The sequence below is a fragment of the Lonchura striata genome, chromosome 22 (genome assembly GCF_050655825.1).
Source record: "Lonchura striata isolate lonStrDom1 chromosome 22, ASM5065582v1, whole genome shotgun sequence".
Lineage (NCBI taxonomy): Eukaryota > Metazoa > Chordata > Aves > Passeriformes > Estrildidae > Lonchura > Lonchura striata.
Genome location: NC_140724.1, coordinates 1957682 through 1984995, shown reverse-complemented (window position 1 = coordinate 1984995; position 27314 = coordinate 1957682). Strand labels below are relative to the sequence as shown.

The 27314-nt window shown below is 59.3% G+C and overlaps 2 protein-coding genes across 6 annotated transcripts; both read right to left on the bottom strand.

Annotated features, from left to right (window-relative positions):
• Positions 1-625: 625 nt before the first annotated feature.
• On the bottom strand, positions 626-13811 carry RAB11FIP1 (RAB11 family interacting protein 1). 4 transcript variants are annotated; one of them, XM_085559142.1, is made up of 6 exons: positions 13452-13811; positions 9635-10077; positions 8673-9462; positions 5529-7775; positions 4378-4483; positions 626-3500 (listed from the first exon to the last, which is right to left on the bottom strand). In XM_085559142.1, exons 1-6 carry the CDS (start codon positions 13778-13780, stop codon positions 3282-3284), a joined length of 4134 nt encoding a protein of 1377 aa, XP_085415268.1. In that variant the 5' UTR covers positions 13781-13811; the 3' UTR covers positions 626-3281. The 4 variants fall into 4 exon arrangements, with proteins under 4 accessions (XP_085415268.1, XP_085415270.1, XP_085415269.1 ...); XM_085559144.1 differs by having other exon boundaries at positions 5529-5849; XM_085559143.1 differs by lacking the exon at positions 13452-13811 and adding an exon at positions 10174-13129.
• A 2773-nt stretch (positions 13812-16584) lies between these two features.
• On the bottom strand, positions 16585-19974 carry ADRB3 (adrenoceptor beta 3). 2 transcript variants are annotated; one of them, XR_014949839.1, is made up of 3 exons: positions 18581-19974; positions 17524-17709; positions 16585-17332 (listed from the first exon to the last, which is right to left on the bottom strand). XR_014949839.1 is itself a non-coding variant. In XM_085559146.1 (2 exons), the coding sequence occupies exons 1-2, from the start codon at positions 19837-19839 to the stop codon at positions 17670-17672; spliced, it is 1299 nt and encodes a 432-aa protein (XP_085415272.1). In that variant the 5' UTR covers positions 19840-19974; the 3' UTR covers positions 16585-17669. The 2 variants fall into 2 exon arrangements, 1 of the variants encoding a protein (XP_085415272.1); XM_085559146.1 differs by having other exon boundaries at positions 16585-17709.
• Between the last annotated feature and the right edge of the window lie 7340 nt (positions 19975-27314).

Genomic DNA, 27314 nt, shown 5'->3' with positions numbered 1-27314 from the left:
CAGCCAATAGCGGCGCGGCCCGCCCCGAGCCCACCAATAGCGGCGCGGCCCGCCCCGAGCCCACCAATAGCGGCGCCGCCCGCGGTCCGTCCCGGCGCCCGCCCGGCCGAGGCGCCGCCGGCGCGCGCTGCGTTCCGGCCGGGACGGCGGCCCCGGGCAGCGCGGGGAGCGGCAGCGGGGGGGCCGCGTCCTCCCGGCGGGGAACGGGAAGCAGCGCGGCGCGGAGCCCCAGGGCCCCCATGGCACCGGGGGGGCCGCGTCCTCCCGGCGGGGAACGGGAAGCAGCGCGGCGCGGAGCCCCAGGGCTCCCATGGCACCGGGGAGGCCGCGTCCTCCCGGCGGGGAACGGGAAGCACCGCGGCGCGGAGCCCCAGGGCCCCCAGGGCCCCCTCCCGTCCGCGGCGCAGCGCGAGGCCGGCGCTGCCGTGAGGGCAGAAACTCCCGGCGCTGCAGCTGCGGACCCGCCCGTCCGTCAGGCTCCCCCACCCCGCGAGGGGTTTGCAGGCAGCACCGGATGGCGCAGGGATGACAGCAGGCCGGAACGCCGGGAGCAGGATGAGCAGAGGCACGAGGAGGGGATAAAACCCTTCTAAACTCCAGAGCAAAGACACGGTGGCCAGAGCACTGCGTTTGAGGTGTCTTTATTGTAGTGTTCCGTAAAACCAAAAGGTGTCTAAAAACAGCAGCTGGGCTAAAAGCAGGGAGTACAAACAGGGAACATGCATTGGATCCTTCAATAATAAACAATACATTTGGTTCTTAAGGCCCTTGAGGATGTAAAATGCCAGTCCCCTCACACCAAAGGCTTTAACGAGTGTTGACAATATAAACGAGGCTGGAGGGCTGGGCGACGTTTTTGGGGCTGGGCAAGTGGAGAACTGTGAGCCCCCCGTGCCCCAGCCATGGGTCTGCTCAGGGAGAGGTGCCACAGCTGCAGCCCCTGGGACAGAGGAGCCCTGGGGAGCTGGCACCCATGGCTGGGGCTGCCACGGCACCCACGGGAGCTGGCACCCACGGCTGGGGCTGCCACGGCACCCATGGGAGTGACACCCATGGCTGGGGCTGCCACGGCACCCACGGGAGCTGGCACCCACGGCTGGGGCTGCCACGGCACCCATGGGAGTGACACCCACGGCTGGGGCTGCCATGACACCCATGGCTGGGGCTGCCGCTGTCCCAAGCATTAAGGCTTCGTCTCTGCTAAGAGCATAACATTATTTCTTTTATGAACAATAATATTATTTATTGCTTTGGTTCTGTGCAGGTCACTCTTCCCAGCGGAGAAAAAATCTAAAATACAAGTTTATCAGTGAGGTACAGGATCCTCTGTCCAGAGATCCACAGAGGCACGAGGAGGAAACAAATCAATCCTTCATCTTCCTCGCTCGAGAAGGCACAGGAGGCAGCAGCAGCTCCAGCAAGGCCAGGCACAGCACTCAGAATGAAACCACCACCAAGGCTGCCTTCACTCAGAGCAGAGGGCACAGCAGAAAGCAGAGAACGCCCTCACTGTTCAAATAACACTAAAATGAGACAAAAGTACCTGAAGTCTTGCAAGACTCAGCTCCTAAGGCTTGTTTGAGGTCAGGCTGCCCATGAGGGACAGCTCTGCCAGTAAAGCTCCAGACTTTGGTAGCAGGGATAACCAGGATAAAAATGCCATTACAGAATTTCTTTGATTTTTCTAATAAATGTTTACATCTCTGTGCAAATCTATCAAACTGCTCCTCACTACATAATACAGCATTTGAGATCTGCAGTGGTGTGTGACATTGTAAGCAGACTGCTCACAGGGTGAGAGTCCTTCCAGCTGCTCCAGTCCCTCAATAAAGTGCTTTCCTGTAGAGAAATGGAGTTAGAAACTCACCCCTGAGCCAGGAGTGACCCAATAACCCAACAACTTCCAAAGGCAGGAGTGTTTATTTCCATAGAATTCGGGCTGGAAAGCTTGAAGCTTTGCTCCTCATGAAGCTTTGGTCCTTTGCAGGGCTCTGTTGGTTTTCCAGTTTCCCTCTAAGCCTTTCATGGACTCTTCCTGCCCTGGCAAATCCCAGGGGTCCCAAAAGGCATCTGCTGTTTTGGTCTCTGCCAAGAGCTCAGCAAACAAAGCTCTGTTCAGTCTGCAGCAGGGGAAGCTGTGCTGGCTGCTCCCCCAGCCTGACTGAGGGGATGGGGAGAACTCCCCTGAGCCCACCAGGACCCCCAGAGCTCTGGGCTGTGCAGCACCCCCAGCCTGACTGAGGGGATGGGGAGAACTCCCCTGAGCCCACCAGGACCCCCAGAGCTCTGGGCTGTGCAGCACCCCCAGCCCCCTCAGCCACTCAAGACTCTCCTCCCCAGGGAGCAGCAAGGAGCCAGAGCAGGGGGGAGCCCCAGCCCTGCCTGCACTGACAGCAGGAGCACTGCAAGGCTCCTCACCTTGGGAGGGCCCTCAAGGTGAGCCCCAGCTCCAAACCCCAAGGAATTTCTGTTCCCTCCGTGCAGTGTGAAAGGGAAATGGTCACAGAGCTCCCACGGGGCACAAAGTGGGAGAGCAGAGCACAGGGCAGTCTCTGCCCGCTCTGAACAGCCTCCAGAGCAGAAATTTAAGACACTAAGAGCAAAACTTCTGATTTAAAATGTACCTCAGGCCTAAATCCATTGGTGCCATTCCTGTGGTAGAAACGTACCGTGGACCTCAATGTCTCCTACTCCAAAAAACCTGTCAACTTTCCCTTGAAGGACTCTTGGGAATGTCCACTCGATGAGATGAACTGAGATTTGGTCAGCTTATGGTCAACTTTCATTCCTTTCAAATTACAGCCCAGGTCCGAAGCTGGGCCATCTTTGGACTTATCCAGTGTAGTTAATTATTATTTTAAAAACAATCAAATCCTCAAGCTCTACTGTACAAGGATTCATATTGCACTACAACTTCAGATGTGGAAAAAAAAGTAACTGATCTCTAAAAGCTGCTACAAAACAAAACCATTTAAAAAAATCATCCTAAAGGATCATCAGCGCCTTGCTGGGAAGCAAAACACAACAAAAACCCTCCTCCTTCCCATCACAACCAGTCTTTGGATTAATGCCTGACCTCCCCAAATAATGGGAAGGAAAAAAAAAATAAATATGGTAAGGTGACTGCATGACAACACCTGATGGAACTATTAATCAATCAAGGGTTGCTCAAGGCAGAAACAGGAAAAGGTCATTTTCTGTGAGCAGCACACCCAGCACCACCAGCTCCTCACCCTCCTCTGGGGGAATTCAGTCCTTGCCCACCGACGCCCCCAGACCCTTCACATCTTCCCAGCTTTTCTGTTGCCAGACATGGAAACACGGAGGATGTTTGGGGTTTCTTCCATGACTCTGACAAGCAGGTTGTCGATGTAGTCCTCGAGCTCCCGCACCTGGAGGTCCTTCCTGGTAATGGTATCCTTCTGTTTCAGCACCAGCTGGATCAGCTCATCGTGTGTCAGCTGAGCATAGGCATAGGCAGGGTCTGAGGGATCGTATTTCTTGGGAGGGAGGGAGGGAAGGCAGGGTCAGAGCAGGCACAGGACATTCCAAACCAGACACACAACACACAGACCAGCACGGTGACAGCTGCTGCCAAACAAACCTGGTAAAGCTTAAAACAGCTGCTTCAGTGCACTCTGGGAAAGCCAAATTCATGGTAAACAGCACAAAATGCCCACCCAGGCCTTTGCTGTTTCTTCCCATTCCTTTGGAAAATCTGGTTTTAAACCTCACACAGCATGAGAGGTACTGGGCAGCTTCTGCTGATTCCTCCAGCTCCCAGAACACTGCCCAGGCAGGGAGAGTGAGCACAACAGGCCCCCGTGGGGCATCGCACACAATTTAGGTGGAATCAGAACACCACAACACCCACTGCAAGTTTTCAACCCCCTTGAAACAGCAGCGTGGCAGTTTGAATCACTGAACTCCCATCCCCTCCCCTCTCACCAGAAGGAGGCACTGCTGTTATTTCAGTTCTAACTTCCCTATTTCCCAAAAAAACCCTGACAGACCATAAGGGGAGCCGTGATTTTCCCTGCTGACCCGGGGATGCTCCCAGCCTTTCGGATCAGGGAAGCTGTGCCTCAAGCCTGGAGGTCTCTCTTGAGACCAGGATTATGCTGAGAGCTCCTCTCAGTCCCAATGCTGACCCAGCTGCACGACTGTGCTCCAAGGAAGTGGCTGTGCCTGAGAAGCGCCCCCAAAAACACGAGCCCGGCTCTCTTATAGGTCAGTCTGCAAGAAAATAAGCATTTAAGGAACGATCCCACTCTTGAGGGCTGACCAAAAGGATGTTCCTGGCCCAGCTATCTGGAATACACAAACTCTTCAATTAAATCAAAGCTTGGGCAGTCAAAGTGCCACTTCCCTCCATACCTTCACACTCATTTCCAGCAGCTTTTCATTCATGGTGCTGATGACATTCAAGTTCTTGCTCTGAGGCTTGTTAGCCATGGCATTCATTGGCTTCACAGGATGGAGTCTGCAACAGGAAAAAAAGGGTCCTGCTGTTCAGGCAGAAGAGGTAACAGCAGCATGACATAGATCTTTAGATTGAGAACAAATACAGCAAGAAATTGGGGACAATTCCCTCCCTGCTCTATGTCCTGACAGAAAAGAAATTCAGTTTAAAGAAGACAAGGTATTTCTAAGCCACAGGGGTTTTGTAAGTATTTTCCAGTTCTCTACTATCTTTATTGACTTAAGGCATTGGAGATAAAGCAGCAGCAGGAAGGAAAATACATCCTCTGTGTGTCATGGAAGAAAAGCCAGGTCAGGCTACACGAGGAGACAGAACACGGGGCAGCTACTCTCATCCCTCAGAAACTGGTATTTCAGCCTGACTTTCCTAATCAGAACATAGTTGTGATCTTACAACATACCAAATACTTCTGCTGTCCTGAGACAAGTGCTATGCCATGTCCAATCTGAACTGACATCACCAGCTGTGAGGAAGTGCTGTCATTATTTGCCTGCACAGACTTACAGCACCAATTTTAACACAGGAACAAAATTTTCCTTCTATTCCAGCAAATGCTGTCCCAGAGGTGTCCTAGACCCCAGGCAGAGCACTGCAGGTGAAGGCTCGAGGGCTGACAGGGCAGTGGCACCACTCCCACAGAGCAGGAGCTGCAGCAGCAGGAGCAGCCTGAGCTGCAGCAGGGCTGGTGATCCCTGAGGAGCCTGCTCAGCCAGGAAACGTTTATCAGGTGTCCTTTCCCCCTCTCTGACAAACAGCTCAGGCCCTCTGGCCAGTGGGATGGAGTGACTCCATTTCCCTAAGCTCCCCCAAGAGCTGTGAGGAGCAGCTGCTCCCCTGGGCACCCCGAGGAGCTGCACAGACCCTCCTGGAGCCAGCAGCAACCCCGCACTGGGTGACAGCAGCCAGCCCTGACAGACACAGCCCCAGGGGAAGTCAGGGCTGTCCTGGTCTGATCCAGCAGCCTCAGGGACAGATCTGCACCCAGAGAGCACAGCAAAGCTCCCACCTGCACGGAGGTACCTGCTGTGATCCCCACACGCCTCACCTGTGCTGGGGAGACACGGTTTCAGCACCCCGTGGGGATTGGTTAGGGAACGTTTCAGAGGGTGAAACCCGTGCCTGGAGAAGCTTCTTCTTGCCCGAATTTCCCGCTTTATCTGCGAAGCCCTCGGCTGTTGGCTTTTTCGGAGACTCTGCTCTACGACTCGGGGTGTCAGAGAGAAGGGAATGAGAGAAAGAGCGGGGCTGGCAAGGACTTGACAGGGAGGAAGAGAAAGCAGAAGGCTCAGAGAAGTCACACTCTGCACGCTCATCAGCACCTGCACTCCTTTCCAGCTCTTGTCTCCCAGAATGACTGTCACACTCCCTGGAATGAGATGTCACACCTAAGCCTGAGTCAGCTCCCTGGACACAGACCCTGGGAGCACCCACTGCAGCAGGCAGCACAGCCAAACTCCCTGGCTCACAGGCACCAGGAATGGCTCCTGCTCCTCCTCCCAGAGCAGCAGCAGAGCTATCAGAGAGCTCTCTCTGCTCTCCATGCAAAGGTGTCAAAGCTCGGGGCTGCTCTCCATTCCCTAGAACACCTCTGTCACCTGCAGTGGCCCCACAGGTGTCCTGGCAGTCCCCCAGCAGCTCGTCATCAGAGCCTCCCTCCGGGATCACCGGGAGACCGGCCGGTGCCGAGCCCCGGTCCCCGGGAACAGGAATGGCAGACCTGACGTTTGTGAGAGTGACAGATAAATCACCATCTTCCTGTTCTAAAGGCCTGCCACTGCTCTTACCTCTGGGTGCCACTGCAGGGGTGACAGTCCCCAAGGAGCCCCCTTGAGGGAGGCACCCACGAGCAGCTGAGGCTTCAGGGAACGGGAGCCCTGGGGTGGATTTTGCAGCATCCCCTGATGCAGGAACATCAGCCCTTAGCTCAGCCTGGGGAGTGGCTGGGGACTTCCTCAGCAGTACAGCCAGTCGTGGGGCTGGCTTTGGAGGCACAAGGACCTCACTGCCAGCCCTCCCTGGCTCCCCTTCCCCAGGGGACACTGTGCAGGCTCTTGGCATTGGCTGGACTTGAGAAAGTGCCTCCTTTCCAGCAGGTGGAGGTGCCTGGGGCTCTAACACGGGCACAGATTCTGCCCATTGCTTTCCACCACAGGTCTCCTGCTCCTTCCTGAGCTCGCTCCTGGGGGATGGTGCCTGGTCAGCCTCTGGCACGAGGCTGTCACTGTACTTAGAGTAAGACACAAAGCCTTTGTCACCCCTCGTGCAGGGCTCCGTGCTCACACCAGTGACCTCCACAGCTGTTCCATCACTGTTCCAGGTGGGATGAGTGCTGTCCCCAGAGAGTTCTGTCCATGGGTCACCCCCTGCTCCTAGCTCACGCACAAACTCTGTTCGCTCTCCTGCTGCCCCTGAACCCACCTGTAACCTCCCACTGGAATCCAGGGGCTGCTCTCCACCTTCCTGCCCACCCAAACCCACATCACCTGATGGAACACCCTGCCATTCCCCACGGACAAAGGACACAGATTTCCCACGGCCTGGTTTGCTGCTTTCTGAAGAATCCTCAGGCTGAAGCCAAACAGAATCCCGGTGTGGTTCTGGAGCCAGCCCAGGGGGGCCTGAAGGGGGGTGAGATAAGGTGCCCAGAGGGCCTGGCACAGCTGTGGCATCACTGGTTAAAGCCACATCTGCAGAGCCCCCTGAAGCACCATGAGCAGAGTGTCCTGCAGAAGAACAGTCCTCCCCACCAGGAAGGCAGGAAGGGGAAGAGCCAGCCTGGGAAGCTGGTGCTGCCTGTCCCCCACGCTTGGACACAAAGGGATTGTTGTCATTGAGAGGACAGTCAGAGGGGACAGAAGGTGTGTGTGGGCCAGAGAGACCCCAGGAAGCCTCAGAGCCCTCAGAACCCTGCCCCCAGTCAGCAGCAAAAGGATTATTTCCCCTGGCAGAGACCTGCCCAGGAAGAGGCACTTTGGGAACAGAGGCTGCAGGATGATGGGATGAAGGGAAGTGGGTGATGCTGCTGGGATCCAGGGCTCTGGATGCCCTGTCCCACTCAGGAGTAAAAGGGTTCTTGTCTTTCCAGAGCTCTGCAGCTAAAGCAGGAGAAGTGAGAGAAGCAGGAGAACCAGTGATGTTTTCAGAGTCTGGCACTTGGACTGTCTGCCCCACTTCAGAAATAAAAGGATTATTGGCACTGCTGATACGGTGCACAGAGAGAAAAGCAGGGAGGGGGTCAGGTGCAAGAGTAGGAAGCGTGGCTTTGGGTTCCTCCTCTGGAGACAGGCCCAGTCTGCAAAAAGGGACAAAAAACTCGCATGTCACTTGCAGATGCAACATGAGGCAGGAACAGACAAGCTGCCACTGGAGATGAGCTACACCTTAAAGAGACCTCAGAGAGAGGTCCCTTGTCTGTGAGACTTTACATCCTTAACTGCACCTTCACCAAGCACAGGGCTTATGTCACAACTCTCCTGCTGCAGAGCTTGGTTTTGCTGCTTTAAGCACTGTCTCTTTGCACCCCAAGCAGGTTTATTAGTATGTAAAACACACAGGAAAGAAACTTAAACTTGAGAAGCACTGAAAAGGAGGAGTTAGAGTTAGGGACACACACAAAACACAGCCGTATTAGTAGGGCACACCTACATATATATAATAAACCTCATACACAATTTATATATTTGTATGAAGGATAAAAGAACAGAATTTCCGAAAAAGCCTTCTGTACAAATCCGCACAAAATCCCTCTGTGTTGCTGTGAACGATGCCAGAAGCAGGAGGGCTCCAAGGCTACCCTTTGGAAAACCACAGCCAAGTAGGGAAGAGGAAAGCAGAGACGTTAGAACGGGCATTTCAGACCCTGGGGAGGCTGCAGCCACACAGCTCAGACAGAGTTAGTTTGTGCAAGAGATCCAGCAAGAAAATTCACCCCTTCAGCACCTGCCAGGTGCCTCCTGCGCTTGAGAACCATTATTTCAGCATCACTTACAAGGAGCACCCCTACATCCATCTTCTTTTCACTCTGAGGAAGAACCTGGGAGTTGCCCTTTGCTATCAGAGCACCCAACGCCAGCATAAAACCCGCAGGTACCCGCAGAGCAGCACCTGAGCCCAGGTGTGGCAGGCACAGCCCGCTGCCCCCTGCCACCAGCACTGCCCAGCCCGACTCCTGCCAGCAGCTGCGACCCACCTGGGTTTCACAGCTTTGGTCTTGGCTGGTGCAGCTTTCTCGGGTTTCCACTCCTCCTCACAAGGGCCGAGCTGCTGCTTGGTTGTGACGGCCTCCTCCACGTGCTGAGCGTCTCCTGACGGGCTCCTTCTGCCCAGAGCTGCTGGGGCTTCAGGGCATTTGGCCTCCTCTTCACTCTTCTCTTCTGGAATTGTACCCTCACTCTGCAGGGTCCTGTCGGGAATAATCTCAGCATCGCTGGGCTTCACCGTTTCCTTCTTCCCAGTGACCAGGGAGAGCAAGGCAGACTTTTTGTGCTCTGGTTTTTTGGTCTCTCTAACAGCCTCGATGCTTGGTGGAACGCTGGTGTCCAGGTGCTCCTCACTGCTCAGCAGTTTGTATGATGGCAAAGTCATGGACTTGAAGGTCTCCAAGGATGTGGACCCAGAGAAAGCCTGCCCAGGAGAGGTTCTCCCTATCTCTTCAGGTGATTTAATGGACCTGGAGGACAGGTTCTCCTCTGAAGCAAAGAGCTGCTTCCTCCTGAGGTTGTGAGGAGAGGGGGAAGAGGTTGGAGTCTTGTCCTTCGTCATGGTCTCTTCCATATAGATATGACTGCCATTGATGCACAGACTAGACTTGGACATGGGATCACTTTTGGATTTAAGGCCACTGAACAAAGAGAGGCCATCCTTTTTGGTGTGGTTAGTGGTTCCTTGGGTTAGCTGCCTACTGTCCAAAAAGGCTGGTTTACGAGATTTAAACAGAGGAGAAGGAGCTGGCTTCTGTTCCGGCACACTTTCAAAGGATCCTGGAAAAAAAATGGAAAAATTCAAGATGCGAGAACAATCTTTTCTCTGACACTACTGACAGCCTCAGTGCCAGCAGGGACTTCCAATGGATTTGCTCAGAAAGGAGAATTTAACCAGTGCTCTGAAAAGTGTAAAGAACCCTCTGGGGGAAGGTTTTGTGCCAACACTCACGTTCTGAGGCAGGAGAGGTCTCGGGCTCCTCCTCATCCCACTGCGCCTGGAAGTCGCTGGGCCGCAGCCGAACCCTCTGGGTGAGGGGCTGCTGAGTGGGCAGCACTGACATGGACTGGGACAGGGACGTCTTCTGCAGGCCAGGCTTGGAGAACAGCGCTTTGAACTTGGATTTCTTCTTCTCCTTCTCCACAGCCTCATCCTCGCTGTCAGCAGGGGAGTGCGAGGTGCTGGGGACGATCTCCGACGCCGTGTCCGAGAGGCCACTGCTCCTCTTGCCCTTGAGCTTGTCTTTGAGCTTCCCGAAGGGAGAGCGGGGCTTGTCCTTCATGGACAGGTCAAACATGCTGGCTGTCATGCTGCTCCTCATGAACTGGATATCCACCTCGATCTCCCCTCTCTCTTTTTCCTTCTTCCCTGGCTTGGAGCGAAGCTTGTACCACCTGCAGCAACAAGAGGATTTCTTTAACCACCAGTAACTAAGAACACAGAGGGCGCTTATGGCTGAAAAATCAGCCCACAGTGTAGGAAAAGAAAACCTTTTATCTTATGGTGATGTCATGGTCACAGCCCCAGGTGCCAAAGAAAACATTCCTTATCGTAAACAGAAAGTTATTAGTAAGATTTGGTTTAAAACCAGATCAGGAAGGGTTAAAAAAAAAGAAGAAAAAACAGAGGCACAAGATGGAATTCCTGTATTTCAGCTCAGCCACTCTCCTCTGCCCTTTCATCTCGCCTTCTGACACTGGCAGGGGCCACGGCTTTGAAGTGGAGCGAGAGCAGCAGCCTCAGAGCTGCACACACATCCCACGCCCTCATACCTTTCATTCCAGCTCCTTAATGCCTCTTAAGCCAAGGAACCCCTAATCAACACCAGAGAGCCAACCCCAGCCTCCCAGACCTTGGGGATTTCCACTCACCTCCCCAGGCTCGTGACTGGCACGCACCAGGAAGGACATTGCTCAGCCAGAGCCCTCTCCCTCCCCAACATCGAGCTCTGCGTGGGCACTGCCCAGCGCCTCCCAAACCACAATCCCACCACCCTCACACCCTCAACCACCCCTGGGTGACACTCAAACCACATCTGAGCCAGCACAGAGAACGGTCAGCACTGCACACCAGGATGGTTTGTGTGTTGGTGGAACCGCAGCATTCCCAACCCCACAGAACCCATAGGAAAGGCTGCCTGGAAACTGCTTTGTTTCTTCCTCCCCACAAAGCTGGAACGGGAAAATAAAGGCAGCAAACAGAGCATGCAAATGTGCCCTGCCATCGAATTTGCACTACAACCTCCAAAGGTATACTGGAAACAACAAAAGAGAACAGGAAAAGGTGATTTGCTCCAGAGAAAATTCAAAATTAATGGGGATAACCAAAGGAGATGGATTCAGGAATCTGCTACAGACACTTCAAAAGGAAAAGTAGAAGAAATTCTTCCCTCTGAGGGTGGTGAGGCCCTGATCCTGGAGAAGCTGTGTCTGTCCTGTCCCTCAAAGTGTCCAAGGCCAGGTTTGGAGCAAAGGTCTAGTGGAAGCTGTCCCTGCCCAGGGCAGGGGGTGGAACAAGATGGGCTTTAAGGTCCATTCTCGGATTCTGTGACTCTAAATGAACACTTAAGTGACAGTCAGGGGCCTGGGGTTAGAAGACACCCAGGGAAGGGCTTTAAATCAGGAAATCAAGGCTTTGCCCAGTCCCTGGAGCTGCAGCAGCCCTGGAATCACAACCCCTTTGCCTTTAACATGAGCCAGCACTGCACACTTTTGTTCCAAAGTGGTTTCTAGGAGCATCCTGCACTCGCAGGGCTTCGGTGCCACAATTGATCCTGTGTGTCCCGGGAGCCACGGGCAAACACCGTGTTCAGCAAAGCAGCTCAGCCCCGGCTGAAAGCAGCACCCCTGGCAGTGGCTGGAAGGAAATCATGGACTGACAACCCCCCAGACCACAAAAAAATCTCATTAGTGGCATTTATGGTGTTAGCAAGCACCTGTCAATCAACATACATCTATTTTCCAAATAAAACTAGCCCTTTATGGCTACACATCACCATGGCAGCAAGAACAAAACAGGTTTCCAACAGGAAACCGAGGGTTGGAAACAACTGAAAACATGAGAAATTTCCCCAGGAGTACCAAAGTTGTGTTTTCCTCTTTTCTCCCCCTCAATTTTCCTTTGCCCAGACACAAAGGAACGCGCTTGGGAGCCCGAGGCACCAGCCCTGAGCTCTGCTGACCAAGGGGCTCTGCAGTGTAAACACAGCAGAGTCTGACACAGCCTTAATGAACCCGCGGCCTAATTAAGCCTTGGCAAGCGGGACAGGCTCCGCGGCGCTGCTCAGGTGAGGCAGGGGAGGAAGGTGACTCACAGCACATTACAAGGCTGCTGACTCCCAGTAAAACCCTCCCGGGCACCACCCCTGGGTTTCACCGGGCCGTGTTTGTGTTCAAAGCAGCGGGTGTGACACAGGCCTGGCGCTGGGCAGGAGCGGCCCCGGCTCGGAGCCCTGCTGACAGCGGTGGGGTCAGCCCCTGGAAGGTGGAACTATCCAGACCCTGGCACGCTCCAAGTGTTTGCTAGCAAAAATAAATAATCGGCTGTCGGAGCGCTCAGTCCCTGCTGGAAGGAGGCAGCATCCCGAGGACAGCAGGTTTCGGGGGCCAGGCTGCTTCCTCGGTAGTGTCAGCACTCACACGGAAATGATTGAAAATCAACGCCAAGGACCAGGCAGGACCGGCTGGAACAGCGTTCTCCTGGCCCCCAGCCTCTTCCAGGGGAAGGCACTGCCCAGCTCTGGGGGCTCCTAGGGCTCACCTGCTCCAAGGGGTCACCCCGTGGGCATTTTTGGGGCTTCAGGGGTCCAGGTGGGGAAGAAGAGTCCCCCAGCAGAACTCCCCCACTGCTCTGGGGCACAGGGTGACCCCCAGACCGTGGGACACACAGGCTGCCACGGGGGCACAGGGGTCTCCCCATGCCTGAGGAGCACAGAGGTTCCCATGAGGAACAGGGCCATCCACGGGGAGCTGGAGCCCCTCACAGAACTTCACCCCCTTCAAGAGGCAGCCCTCAGCGTCCTCCCCAGCCCCCGTGGGGCACAGAAGCCCTCCCACACCTCCGAGGGGTGCACAGGCTCCTCCAAACCTCTCCGTGGGAGCCATGGGGCTGAGACACCCCCCAAAAACCTCTCCCCCGGTATGGGCCACTCCATCCTTCCCTGCAGCTCCCGTGGGACACAGGAACCCCGGGACACCCACCCTGCTCCTGTGGGACACAGGACACCGCGGACACCCACCCCGCTCCCGTGGGACACAGGACACCCCGGGACACCCACCCCGCTCCCGTGGGGCACAGCACACCCTCCCCGCTCCCGTGGGGCACAGCACACCCTCCCCGCTCCCGTGGGACACAGGACACCCTCCCCGCTCCCGTGGGACACAGGACACCCCGGGACACCCACCCCGCTCCCGTGGGACACAGGACACCCTCCCCACTCCCGTGGGGCACAGGACACCCCTCCCCGCTCCCGTGGGACACAGGACACCCCGGACACCCTCCCCGCTCCCGTGGGACACAGGACACCCTCCCCGCTCCCGTGGGGCACAGGAACCCCGGACACCCTCCCCGCTCCCGTGGGACACAGCACACCCTCGCCGCTCCCGTGGGACACAGCACACCCTCCCCGCTCCCGTGGGACACAGGACACCCTCCCCGCTCCCGTGGGGCACAGGAACCCCAGACACCCTCCCCGCTCCCGTGGGGCACAGCACACCCTCCCCGCTCCCGTGGGGCACGGCGGCCGCCGCTGCCCCGGGCCCGCTCGCACCTGGTGTGCCGCGGGCCGCCGCCGTCCCTCAGCGCGGCCAGCTCCACCTCGGCGCGGCCCAGGAACTTGTCGGCGCCGGCCAGGGCGCGGTGCAGCACCGTGAGGCGCAGCGCGGCGGGCCGCGCCGGCAGCTCGAACGTGGCCTCCTCCCGCCACAGCGGCTCCCCCCGGCACCGCTCGGCCACCGACGTGCGGAACTTGTCGCGGCCCAGCGCCATCACCGCGTACGCGTCGCTGCCGCCCGCCGCCGCCTTGGCGCGCAGCCCCCGCGCCCGCAGCACCGTCACCCGCACGTGGGTGGGCGCCCAGCCCGGGGCCGGGCCCGCCATGGCAGCGAGCGAGCGGCGGCGCCGGCGACCGGCCGCGAGTGGGCCGGGCCGGCAGCGGCGGCGGCGGCGGCCGGGGCGCCCCGCCCCGCCCCTCTCGCGAGAGCGCGGCGGGCGGGCCCGGGGGCGGGCCCGGGGCCTGCAGGTGAGCGCAGGTGTGAGCAGGTAGGTGTGCGCAGGTTAGTGTGTGCAGGTGTGTACACGTGTGTGCAGGTTAGTGTGTGCAGGTGAGTGCAGGTGAGCACAGGTGAGTGTGCACAGGTGTGGGCAGGTGAGTGCAGGTAAGTGTGCATGGGTGTGTGCAGGTGTGTACACGTGTGTGCAGGTTAGTGTGTGCAGGTGAGTGCAGGTGAGCACAGGTGAGTGTGCACAGGTGTGGGCAGGTGAGTGCAGGTAAGTGTGCATGGGTGTGTGCAGGTGTGTACACGTGTGTGCAGGTTAGTGTGTGCAGGTGAGTGCAGGTGAGCACAGGTGAGTGTGCACAGGTGTGGGCAGGTGAGTGCAGGTAAGTGTGCGCAGGTTAGTGTGTGCAGGTGTGTACATGTGTGTGCAGGTTAGTGAGTGTGTGCAGGTGACCACAGGTGTGTGCAGGTGAGTGCAAGTGTGTACACGTGTGTGCAGGTGTGTGTGCACGGGTGTGTGTGCACGGGTGTGGGCACGGGTGTGCAGGTGAGTGCAAGTGTGTACATGTGAGTGCAGGTGAGAGCAGGTGTGTCCAGGTGTGTGCAGGTGATTGTGTGCAGGTGTGTGCAGGTGAGTACAGGTTAGTGTGTGCAGGTGAGCGCAGGTGTGTGCAGGTGAGTGTATGTGTTTATAGGTTAGTGTGTACATGTGTGTGCAAGTGTGTGTGCACGGGTGTGTGTGCAGGTGAATGCAGGTGAGCGCAGGTGTGTGTGCACGGGTGTGTGCACGGGTGTGCAGGTGTGTGCAGGTTAGTGTATGCAGGTGAGTGCAGGTGAGTACAGGTGTGTACAGGTTGGTGAGTGCAGGTGTGAGCAGGTGTGTGCAGGTGAGTGCAGGTGTGTACACATGTGTGCAGGTGTGTGTAGGTGTGTGTGCACGGGTATGTGCACATGAGTGTGCACGCGTGTGTGCAGGTGAGTGCAGGTGTGTACACGTGTGTACAGGTAAGTGTGCACAGGTGTGTGCATGAGTACAGGTGTGTGCAGGTGTGTACACGTGTGTGCAGGTGTGTACACGTGAGTGTGCACGGGTGTGTGCAGGTGATGTGCACGGGTGTATACAGGTGTGTATAGGTGAGTACAGGTGTGTGCAAGTGGGAGCAAGTGTGTGCAGGTGAGTGTGCACAGGTGTGTACAGGTGAGTACAGGTGTGCACGGGTGTGTATAAGTGTATACAGGTGTGTACAGGTTAGTGTGCACAGGTGTGTAGAGGTGAGTACAGGTGAGTGTGCACGGCTGTGTACAGGTGTGTACAGATTAGTGTGCACGGGTGTGTATACAGGTGAGTACAGGTTAGTGTGCACGGGTGTGTACAGGTGTGCATAGGTGTGTACAGGTGAGTACAGGTGTATGTGTACATGTGTCTATGCACTGTGTGTACAGGTGTAGGTACAGGTGCAAGTACAGGTGAGTTCAGGTGTGCATGGCTTGGTGCAGGGCCCTGTGCAGGCATTTCAGGGTGCACAGATGGCTGTGAGTGTAGACAGGTGCATGTCCAGGTGCATGTCCACGTGCAGGGGTGCAGCCTGTGGGGTGCACAGGTGCATGTCCAGGTGCATGTCCACGTGCAGGGGTGCAGCCTGTGGGGTGCACAGGTGCATGTCCAGGTGTCGGGGTGCAGCCTGTGAGTGCAGACAGGTGCATGTCCAGTTGCATGTCCAGGTGCATGTCCAGGTGCAGGGGTGCAGCCTGTGGGGTGCAGACAGGTGCATGTGCAGGTCCATGTCCAGTGCATGTCCAGGTGCAGGGGTGCAGCCTGTGGGGTGCACAGGTGCATGTCCAGGTGTGGGGGTACAGCCTGTGAGTGCAGACAGGTACATGTCCGGTGCATGTGCAGGTGTGGGGGTGCAGCCTGTGGGGTGCACAGGTGCATGTCCAGGTGCATGTGCAGGTGTGGAGGTGCAGCCTGTGGGGTGCACAAGTGCATGTCCAGTGCATGTCCAGGTGCAGGGGTGCAGCCTGTGGGGTGCACAGGTGCATGTCCAGGTGCATGTGCAGGTGTGGGGGTGCAGCCTGTGGGGTGCACAGGTGCCTGTCCAGGTGCATGTCCAGGTGTGGGGGTGCAGCCTGTGGGGTGCACAGGTGCCTGTCCAGGTGCAGGGTGCAGCCTATGGGGTACACAGGTGCATGTGCAGGTGCATGTCCAGGCGCAGGGTGCAGCCTGTGGGGTGCACAGGTGCATGTCCAGGCGCGGGGTGCAGCCTGTGGGTGCACAGGTGCATGTCCAGTGCATGTCCAGGCGCGGGGTGCAGCCTGTGGGTGCCGGTGCCTGTGCAGGGGCTGTGGGCCGAGGGGCCTGACCCGTGCTGGGCTCCCCAGCGGGGCGGATCCCTGCAGGGAGCCCCTGCAGCGTCCCAGGCCCGGTTCCCGTGCAGGAGCCGGATTTCCCCGGCACTGGGAGGCGGCTCTGGCGGCTCTGGCGGCTCTGGTGGCTCTGGCAGCTCTGCCGGCCCTCCTGGGCTGTGGCAGCATGGGCAGGGCTCAGGGGCAGCACCACGGCACGGCCAGAGCCAGAGCGGCTTTTCCCCGCTAGCCACAACCCCAGGAGGGGGATGAAGCTCGGGCAGCCACCCGGGAACAGCACGCGGAGCAGCACCCTCTGCTCGGAACAGATCCAGAGGCACGGCAGAGATCCAGAGGTTTATTTTACACGGCAGGGGGGACGCAAACCAGGACAAAACCTGTGCAGTCACCGAACGCACTGACACCAGCTCGTGCCCAAAGGTGCTGCGTGGCAGCGCAGCGTGGGCAGGGCACGTCTGCACTCGTGTGAGATGAGAATCCACCTCCCGTCCCCGAGGGGCACCGACACGGACATCTGTCCCAGACGAGAGGGAGAAACTGCAAAGAGTCCTGACGCGATTCCAGTTCCCTGGGTTTGGAAGTGCTCAGTGCTCGGAGCTCCCCTCACTCCCCTGAGTTTTCCTTTGCTGAAGGCATCGCTGCAGCTCCTGCCATTGCACTCAGCCCTGGAATGCAGCAGCTGGGGCAGGGATGGAAATCCTGGGAAGGGCTTGAGCCTGCAGGAGGCTCTTCTCTCCTCAGCAGACTGTCCGAAACTGGCCAAGCCTGGGCCAACAGGGTCCTTTGTCCTTCAAGAAAGCAGAGCTGGCAGTCTCCACATCCCACTGCCAGCCGTGCCAGATAGGAGTCTGTCCCCTGTCCACACATCCCTGAGGCTGTGCTGCCCCTTGGTGAGCAGCTCCAGAGCTTTTCCCCAGCTCCATGTCTCCAGCACCGACGGCACGAAGGAGCTGGTGCTGTCCCAAGACCACCAGCGTTCCCAGGGGAGATCCTCCTCTCCGGGTCAGTGCACGCACCGCAGGGTCCTGCCAGCACCGTCACCCCTGGCGCTGCCTCCGCAACCCCGGCCCTGCAAGAAGAGGGCGGGAGGTGACACAGTGTCACCCACCAGGCTCGGCTGGGCACAGGGACACAGCCACCACCCCAGCAGGCACGGAAGGGACCCGGGAGCACCGTATACAAGGCGCAGCTCCGGCGAGCCAAGCGGGCAGCAGCACAAGGAGGGTTAAAGCGGCTGTGGCCGCGCTGACCCGGACTCACATGCCCGAACCCGGGCAGCAGCCTGGTGCTGGCCACGGGCTGCGCTCCCCGGGGAGGGCGGCGGCCAAGGCGGGCAGAGGAGAGGCCGGAGCGATGATGACCCGGCCGGGGGAAGCGCTCTCCTCCCGGCTCTCCGCTGCTCCCAGTCAGTCGGACGGACCCGCGGGCGTCTCTCCGCCAGCAAAGCTGAAATGGGGGAGCGCAGGGGTGAGAGCCCAGACCCTCCCACATCCACCGCCCCGCGTCCCCAGCGTGAATCCTGCCCAGGCAGCTCCTCCGGCACCTCCACCTGCACATCCCTGCTGCCCGCGTAGTCTGGCAGGAAACCTCTCCTGCCCTCAGACATCAAGAGGGAAACAGGTTACAATCCACAGTAACCAGAATAACTCCAATTTTGTCATACTAATAAAAAACCCCACCCTGCAATTGGAGGTGTAAATTCGTGTCAGGCTGCCGGCAGCCACAGCATGGACCCCACCGCCCCTGGCACAGGGGCTGCCGGCTCCGGGAGCGCATTTCCCGTCATGGGACGCAGCGGGATGAAATTAATTCCCTTCCCAGATTTACACCGCTGGAGGGCAAAGCAACCTGCAGAGCCCTGAGCGGCGACGGCAGCCGCGGTGCCTCGCTCCGGAGGGGGTCCCCGCGTTCTCCTTCTTTAGCAGCAGAAAGTGGGATCCGGAGGAGAAGGGGGAAAGGCCAAGGCTTTGGGACACATTCCTGCTCAGCTGGTTTGCTTCCCTGTACACCTTTCGTGTTTCCTTTACCCAGGAACTGCAGACCAGGTCCTGGTGGGCTGGAGTGGGACTGGGTGGGACCCCACTTTTGGAGCCCAGTGAAAGGGCCAGAGTTTAGGGGAACATCAGGGGGCAGGGCAGTGGTGCCCAGTCCCACATCTCAGAGTCTCTCCCACGTACCCTAGGGTCTCTCAGCTCCCCCAAGTCTGCACTGCACTGTCAGAGCACAGTCCCAGCCCCGACAGCCCCCCTAGTCCCACCCCAAAGGGCTGGACCAGACCCCCCGAGCCCCTCCCGAGCAAATGCCTGCAGGTACCTACTCATGCAGCTGGGAACACAGCGAGGTCTGCGCGCCCTGCAGCCGGGACTCGCCCAGGGGCCGCTGCCGGTGGCCACTGCCCTGGGGCAGAGGAGTCTCCTCTGTTCTGCTGCCGCTGCCCCGAGCCTCGCCGTCCTCCCCGGGGCGCCCGGGGGCCGCCTTGCTGTCCTCTGCAGGGCCCCCCCGAGGGCTGAAGGCACAGGGGCAGCGCTGCAGGTCCTGCGAGACGGCGTGGAGCCGGCGGTCGGCGCGGCGCGGGCAGCACAGCAGCTTGCGGAAGGCGCTCCTGAAGTCGGGGCTGCGGCAGTAGATGATGGGGTTGAAGGCGGAGTTGATGTAGCCCAGCCAGTTGAGGAAGAGAAAGAGCTGGTCCGGCACCAGCGAGCGGCAGAAGACCTTGATGATGTTGGCCACAAAGAAAGGCAGCCAGCAGAGCGTGAAGACGCCCATGATGATGCCCAGGGTTTTGAGCGCCTTGTGCTCCTTGATGGCCAGCAGACGGGAGGGCCGCCTGCGCCGGCTGCTCCTGCCCGTGGGGCTGGGGGGCTCCTGCAGGAACCTCACCTTGTCCTTGCCAATGAGCTGGACGTGCCGCGTGGCCACGGCGAAGACTCGCACGTAGACGAAGATCATGACGAGCAGGGGCACGTAGAAGGAGATGGTGGAGGAGATGATGGCGTAGGTCACGTTGGTGACGAAGTCGCAGCAGCGCGGGTCGTCGTAGCAGCGCGCCGCCCGCTCGTCCGCCCCGTCCCGCCACCAGTGGTTCATGATGGGCAGGAAGGAGATGAAGGCAGAGATGGCCCACACCAGGCACACCACGGCCCGGGCCCGGCCCTTGGTCATCAGCGCCTCGTACTGCAGCGGGGAGGTGATGGCGAGGTAGCGATCCACAGCGATGGCACACAGCGTCTCGATGCTGGCCGTGACACACAGCACGTCCAGCGAGGTCCACAGCTCGCACACCGTCGTGCCGTAGGGCCAGTGGCCGCTCAGCAGGATGGTGGCCCCTGGCGGCACCACCAGCAAGCCCATGATGAGGTCGGCGCAGGCCAGCGAGGTGATGAAGACGTTGGTCATGGTCTGCAGCCGCGGCGTCTTGGCGATGGCCACGATCACCAGCAAGTTACCGGCCACGGTGACCAGGACGGTGAGGCTGATGGCGGCCCCCAGCACCCACTGCCGGCCCAGGCTGCCGGCCCCGCTGCAGTTGCCGGAGCCCCCCCAGGCGCTGCCGTTGCCCGCGGGGAGGGGGCTCATCTCGGCCGGGCTGGGGGCAGCGGCCCCGCGCCCCGCCGTGCGCTCCCCGCCGCGCTCCCGGCGCAGCCCTCGGGCCGGACCGGCGGGGCCGGGTCCCCTCCGCGCCGGAGGAGGAGCCTTTAAAGGCGGGGGGCGGCCCCGGGCTGCTGGCTCCGGAGGGCGAGGGAATGGGAGCGGCGGCACCTCCTCCCCCCGGACGCGCTGCCCCGGCCCGCCCCGCTCCCCCCGGCATCCTCGCCGGACGCCTCAGCCCCTCGCCGTGCCCTCCCGCCCTTCTCCGCTCTCTCCATCCCCTCCCTGTGCTCTCCAGCCCCTCTCTGAGTCCCCAGTCTCACGCTTCTGTCCCTGTTCTGCACCCTGCCATGCACACATCCCCTCCCTGTGCTCCCGGTCCTTCTCCGTGAGCCCTCAGCCCTCTGTGCCGCCCTCACCGTGCCCCGCGTCCCCGTCCCCGTGCAGCCCTCGCTTGCTCCGACTCTCCCTGGGCAGGACAGACTGTCCCTGGCGGGGACAGTGACACCCCTGTCGTCCCCTGCCCCGACATCAGCACAGGGTTGACAAGTTGACAGCCGCTTCCAAAGATGACACCCAGGGCCCCAGTCACCATTTCACTTCCATAGGTATTGCTGGAGTCTCCTTCCCAGTGGATGGAGGGGACATTTCTTGCCCCCCTTCCTGAATTTGGGTGGGTGCCGGTGTTTGGAGACCCCCACCCACAAATCCTGCCCTGCTCACTTGGCACTGGAGAACCATCAAAACTCTGGGAGGCTCCACAGCCCCATCACTGTTCCCAGGGCCCCTGGGCAGACTCCAGAGTGGATCATCTTTCCCTATCAGTTATTTATACAAATATTGGAACTTCTAAGACAGACGGTCTCCAAATGCAGCAGTTTGAAGTTTCAGCCAAATGGGGGAATGTTGACAAAGACGGAAAAAATATGTGTAAAAATGATCCGGTTGGCATTTCTTCCCATTCATGAGCTACAAAAGCAGAGTCCTGGTTTTACGAGCTTCATCTTTACAAGGCTGTTTTGCATTTTCAAAGCCCTCGGCCAAGGGCTTGTTCCGATCTCACTCAGCTCCCAGCCGCGGCATTTGCTGCTGGCTGGGAGCGAGCTGGGAATTGCTGTTCACAGGGCACTTTGTGCTGGCTCCAGACCGGCCCCTGGCACAGGCACGGCGCGCAGGGAGCCTGCCGTGTGTCCGGCCGGCTCCAGGGCACAGCAGCACACGGGGCCGGCCTTGGGTCTGCAAGCAAAGCAGGAGCACCCGTGGGAATGTCCCTGGGTGCTGGGGGCTTTGGGCTCGGCTGTGGGGAGTCACCAAAGGCCAGCCATGGGGCAGGATGCCCAGCTCTGCCAGCCCCCGGAGTGACCAGGGGCTGCTGGCTTCCCACCTTCCCTACGCTTTCCATCCTCACCTCTGCTTCCCATCCTTGCCTCCTCCTTCCCTCCCTGCCTCCACTTCCCTGGCAGCCCCAGCTGTCCTGAAGAGCCGGGCTCTGTGCTGGCTCCGACACCCAAGGGGCTGCCAGGCTCATCCCTGGCATTTTACTGCCTGTTCTCCTGCAGACAGTCCCTATGGCATTTCTGGCTTTCCTCACCCTGCCGTGCCCAGCGGGGAGCTCCCCCTGCATTCCCAGCCACGGACAGACACACTGCCCACGGCAGGACAGACAGCCAGGCGCTCCCGAGGGACCAAGCAGGCGTCCAGCCCCCCGTCCTGAGGGCTTCTCTCTGCACCTCAGAGCGGTGCCCGTCCCCGCAGGAGGGCTCGGTCCCTGCCCCGTTCCCAGGGATCAGGCGGGACTGGGGAGGGGAAGGGAGAGTCCCCGGCTTTCCTCACCGCCGGGGAAGTAACGTGGCTCCGTATCTTTGTCCCAGTTTTACAGCTGGAAAAGCTGAAGCACAGAGGTGCTGGGTCTCACCCAACCCTCACCCCCATCCCTGCTGCTCCAGAGCCTTGATCCAAGCCCCCGCAGGGATGGAGACTGTCCAGCCCGGGGCTGGCACCAGGGGAAGCATCCTTTTCCCTTTCCCTTCCCTGCTACCGGCCAGGACCTCTGGCCTGGCTCTACCTGCATGGCCACTGGCAGTGGGGGAGGCAGAGCCAGCCTGGCAAAACGCCACAGGAAGCCAGCGGGTCAAGGGTTGTTTAGAAAACTCTGGGAAAATATGTTTATGCCATGGATCAGAGCAGCTCCTCTGGCTGTTACTACAGAATAAACAATGGGTATTTAAAAATACTTCTTTACACACAGAGAATCAGAATCAATTAGGGGAGATCCCTGATTGGGGAGAGCAGGGATGCAGGGAGCAAACATCTCCTTGCTGGGCAGCACATGGAGTTCCTGGTGCCCACGGATGTGTTTGGAGAGAGGAAACAGATGCCTGAGCTGATCCAGACACATCTGAGGGCACACGGGCTCTGCTTGGTCACAGAGAGTGAGGGGTGAGAGCTCAAGTAGCAGCTCTGGATAAAACAAAAGCTTTTTATAGCTGAGAACTCGCTCCCTCCCTGGCATGTGGCCGCATACTCGCCGGTACAGGACACGAGATAAACCCATCACACGGTGGAGTCACAGCGCTGCCTCTGCTCGTGGCCACACCAACTGTGGGGACACCAGAGTCCCCCCTCGCCTCTGCTTCAGCTTCCTCAGCCTCCCACCACAGCACAGGGCCCAAACGCAGCCCCAGTGCAGCAGCTGATGGCACCGAGTGCCACCCTCAAGGGGTTTCACCTGCCCGTGCCAAGGGAGGACACCTGGGGACTGCACAGGACGTGAATCAGGGCCTTGTGACGCTCCTCCCTCTGCCTGAGGAGACGCCCAAAAGCACAACTTTACCCAAATTCCCTCCCCAGGGCGGGAGCTCTGGGCTCGCTGGGGTGGGCACAGGGCCAGGCTGGGCTTTGGGAATGGGTCTGCCCCGGCTGTGTCCCCACCGAAGTGACAGGCGCTCCTGGACTTTCAGAATAGTTTCCATATCAGATCCACAGATCTTGCTTTGAAGTTGTTTGGGATTCTCTGTCACCACATTTCCTTGTCAGCACATAAACAGGCTGAGATGAAGCTTTAACCCCTGGGTACTGTCTGTCCCAGGAAGCCTGCAGGAAGCTCCACATAAACTCAGGTCCCCATATAAACCCTCCTTCCCCAGCAAAGGCGGGCACGGCTCTGGGAGCTGCAGCACTGCCAGCCAGGGCTTGTGCAGGAAGGCAAAAATCTGTGTCAGAATAATAAAAAATGATACAAATGTGCTGCTTCACAGGCATGTTCCACATCTCGTGGCAAATATCCCACAGGTGGCGTGTATCTCACAGTGTGTGTCCCACAGTGTGTGTCACTGTGTGTGTCCCACAGTGTGCGTGTCCCACAGTGTGTGTCCTACAGTGTGTGTGTCACAGTGTGTGTGTCACAGGGTGTGTGTCACAGTGTGTGTGTCACAGTGTGTGTCACAGTGTGTGTGTCCCAGTGTGCATCCCACAGTGTGTGTGTCCCACAGTGTGTGTGTCCCACAGTGTGTGTGTCCCACAGTGTGTGTCACAGTGTGTGTGTCACAGTGTGTGTGTCCCACAGTGTGTGTGTCCCACAGTGTGTGTCACAGTGTGTGTCCCACAGTGTGTGTGTCCCACAGTGTGTGTCACAGTGTGTGTGTCACAGTGTGTGTGTCCCACAGTGTGTGTGTCCCACAGTGTGTGTCACAGTGTGTGTCCCACAGTGTGTGTGTCCCACAGTGTGTGTCACAGTGTGTGTGTCACAGTGTGTGTGTCCCAGTGTGCATCCCACAGTGTGTGTGTCCCACAGTGTGTGTCACAGTGTGTGTGTCACAGTGTGTGTGTCCCAGTGTGCATCCCACAGTGTGTGTGTCCCACAGTGTGCGTGTCCCACAGTGTGTGTCCTACAGTGTGTGTGTCACAGTGTGTGTGTCACAGTTTGTGTGTCCCACAGTGTGTGTGTCCCACAGTGTGTGTCCTACAGTGTGTGTCCCACAGGGTGTGTGTCCCACAGTGTGTGTCACAGTGTGTGTGTCCCAGTGTGTGTGTCACAGGGTGTGTGTCCCACAGTGTGTGTCCCACGGACAGTGTGTGTCCCAGTGTGTGTCCCACGGACAGTGGGTGTGTCCCAGTGTGTGTCCCACGGACAGTGTGTGTCCCACGGACAGTGTGTGTGTCCCACGGACAGTGTGTGTGTCCCACGGACAGTGTGTGTCCCTGTGTGTGTCCCACGGACAGTGTGTGTCCCACGGACAGTGTGTGTGTCCCACGGACAGTGTGTGTGTCCCACGGACAGTGTGTGTCCCTGTGTGTGTCCCACGGACAGTGGGTGTCCCAGTGTGTGTCCCACGGACAGTGTGTGTCCCACGGACAGTGGGTGTGTCCCGGTGTGTGTCCCACGGACACTGTGTGTCCCACGGACAGTGTGTGTCCCAGTGTGTGTCCCACGGACAGTGTGTGTGTCCCACGGACAGTGTGTGTCCCAGTGTGTGTCCCTGTGTGTGTCCCACGGACAGTGGGTGTCCCAGTGTGTGTCCCACGGACAGTGTCTGTCCCACATTCACGGGGCTCAGGCAGGGTCTGTGCTCTGCCTCCGTGGTGCCTCACAGCCTGCTGGCCATCGGGGAGCTGCCCTGAGCCGCTGTGGGCTCCCCCGTCACCCGGTGGGACGGTCCCCGCGCCCCCCCAGCGCTGCCACCGCGGGGCACCCCGGGGGCTCCGGGCTCCCGGTCTCCGGCCCGCACGTCCTGGGTTCCAGGCGGAGCTCCCGGGAGCTCCTGCCTCGATGGTGCTGAAAGAGGCCCCGGAGGCCGGGGCCGGCCCAGCCGGGCTGAGGTCACTGCTCGCTGGCCGGCAGCCCGTTCCCAGCGTGTTTGGCCCCACGGACGCGCAGCTCGGAGGAAGGAGCCGCGCTGCCCTTCAGGGCCCGGGCGGGGCTGCTGGGACCCCTCTGCTCGCCTGGGGCACCCCGGCATGGACAGCTGGGGGCTGAGGGGTGGGAAACCCGCAGTGGAGGCTGCGGTCGGGACCACCGGCACCGCCATCGCTCCGAGGGCAGCAGAGGGAGGAGAGGTCTGCCCCGGCGCCGTCCTGCCCTGCCCTGCCCGCAGCAGGCAGCCCGAACCGGGCACAGCTCGGCAGGGCTGCAGCTCTTCCCGAGGCCGCGGCAGCGCGGGGAGAATGAGGGAAAGGGGCACCGAGATCCTGAAACCCGGCCAGTGACCAAGGCTGCGCTAAGGCAAGCCCAGGTCCTGCTCCTGCCCCCCAGACCGCTGCGCAATTACGGTTTCAAATTTAAAAATAAATCAGAGTAAAGCTGTTTTCTTTCCTGCGTTGCTGAGAGGAAAGCAGCAGGGCAGTACCTGCAGCAGTTATTCCCAATTTCTGACATTCTTATCAAGCCTTGCAGGTTTCATTTCTACAGGTCCCATCTCCCTCCAGCTGCCGGGGGAGTCCTCCTGCTGCCGTCAGGGCTGCCAAGACTTTACAGATGTTTTCACAGCTCCTTTCCCGTTGTTTCTGGTTTTCCTTCAGCTGTTGCTAAAGCAAACTGGGGTGGGGGAAGGAGGGAGAAGTTTGCAATAACACGGATCTAGATTTCACAAAAAGTGTGGGAAGTATCGAGAAAAAACAACAACAGAAATAGCCTCAGAGAGAGCTTTCAGGCAGGGCATTCCGAGGGAGAGAGGCGCTTCCATGTGGCACTCCCAGCTGTGCCCCAGAGCAGGGTGGGAGGGAGAGGGTCCAGCCCCGCGGGGGGGAAGCTGACAGGGATGAGGGAGCGAGTGCCAGCAGCGCCACATGGAGCCGCCTGCCAGCCCAGCCACACCACAGGACAGCGGCCAAGCTGCCTCGTGCCACCCGGATCTCCCCCTGCCCCTCCTCTGCCCCCTGCATGCCCGGGCACCCTCTGCCCAAGCTGTGCCCAGCAGCACCCATCCCTGCCCCAGCCCCCATGTCCCCTCCTGCAGCCGGCACAGGCTGTGTCTGCCTCCAGCCCGATGTCTGCAGGCAGCAACGAGGAGGAGGAGGAGGAGGAGGAGGAAGAGCCAAACACTGCTCCTCTGGCTCTGGCCATGGGTACCAGGGTGAATCCCGTGCCACTGAGGCTGTTTCCAGGACCCAGGGCTGCGTTTTGGGGTGCTGAGCACCCCCAGCAGCGCCGGGGACGTCCCAGACAGGGTTTCCTGCCGAGGGCTGGGGCCAGCGGAGATGCCCTTCCCAAAGGCAGGATGGGCTTGTTTATGGGGCAGCCTTTATCTGCACGAGCAGCCTCGGGCGGGCAGCAGGGATGTGGCTTCGTCCGGGTCTGTCCTTATCGCCAGCCGCCATCGGAGGGAATGTAAACACAGAGGATGGGGTGGAAATGCCGCGGCACAGGGACATCCTCACTGCCGTGGGGTCCGTCACCATCCCCGCCCTCACGGGGCTGCAGTGGGGTCCCCAGGCCCCCAAGGGGGGTGGGCTGCAGAGGGGGCTGGGGATGAGCCTTCCCGCGCGGGAGACACCCAGACAGGAGGTGATGGATGGGGCGAGATGAAAGCTGCCAGCCCGCCAGGCAGGAGTTTATCCTTCCCTCGGGTTGTTTGCTTCCTGTCTCAGCAAACCTTCCTGTAATCACAGTCCAGTGGGCACCAGTGGGGCGCAAGTGGGGCCAGCGATGGCCCCTGCCCCTGCTGCCATCCCCCAGGGCTGCTCTCACACCAGGGACAGGGACATTTCGTGACTTATGAAACACATTTTCTTCCCCAGGACCTGCAGTGGAGTGAATTCTTCCCCAAAAGCCAGCCCTGCTCAGCTCCCAGCGATCCAAACCAGGTCAGAAGCAAAGGCAGTGCTGGTGGAGGGACAGACACCTCGGAGAGCACTTCTGCTCCCGATTTAGAAGGCAATAATGCGATAACTTCATATCACATGAGGATGACAAAGGGCTTTCCAGCCCTGGGAGCTGCCCGTGGAATGGGCAGATAAAATGCCCTGGAGAGGAGCACTCTGCAACCGGAGGGTGCTGTGGTGTGGGTGGGAGAGTACCCAAAGCCTCTTCTCTGCCTGCAGACAGCTCCCGGGCAGCTGGAGCTCCTGTCCAGGGCAGGAGGATCCCTGTCCCTGTCCCTGTCCCTGTCCCTGTCCCTGTCCCTGTCCCTGTCCCTGTCCCTGTCCCCTGTGTGCTGCCGGGAGCACCGAACTCCAGCAGGCACCGGGAGGGTGACACCCTGCTCTGCCCCAGCCAGGATGTGCCCTAAGCCCCGACCTTCCCCCGTCCCTGACCCCATAACTGTTCTCCAGCAGGAGGAGGAGGAGGAAATGGCAGCGGCCGCCTCTCTGGGTTGGGGGTCACTGCTGATGTCATTCCATGCCGGAAATGTTATTTTCCTGCCCCAGTGCCCACTAATCGATTCAGCAGCTGGCACAGGGCGAGGGCTGCCTGCTTGGCACCACAGCCTGCCTGGGCCCCTGGGGGTGCCTGGGGGCACCACAGC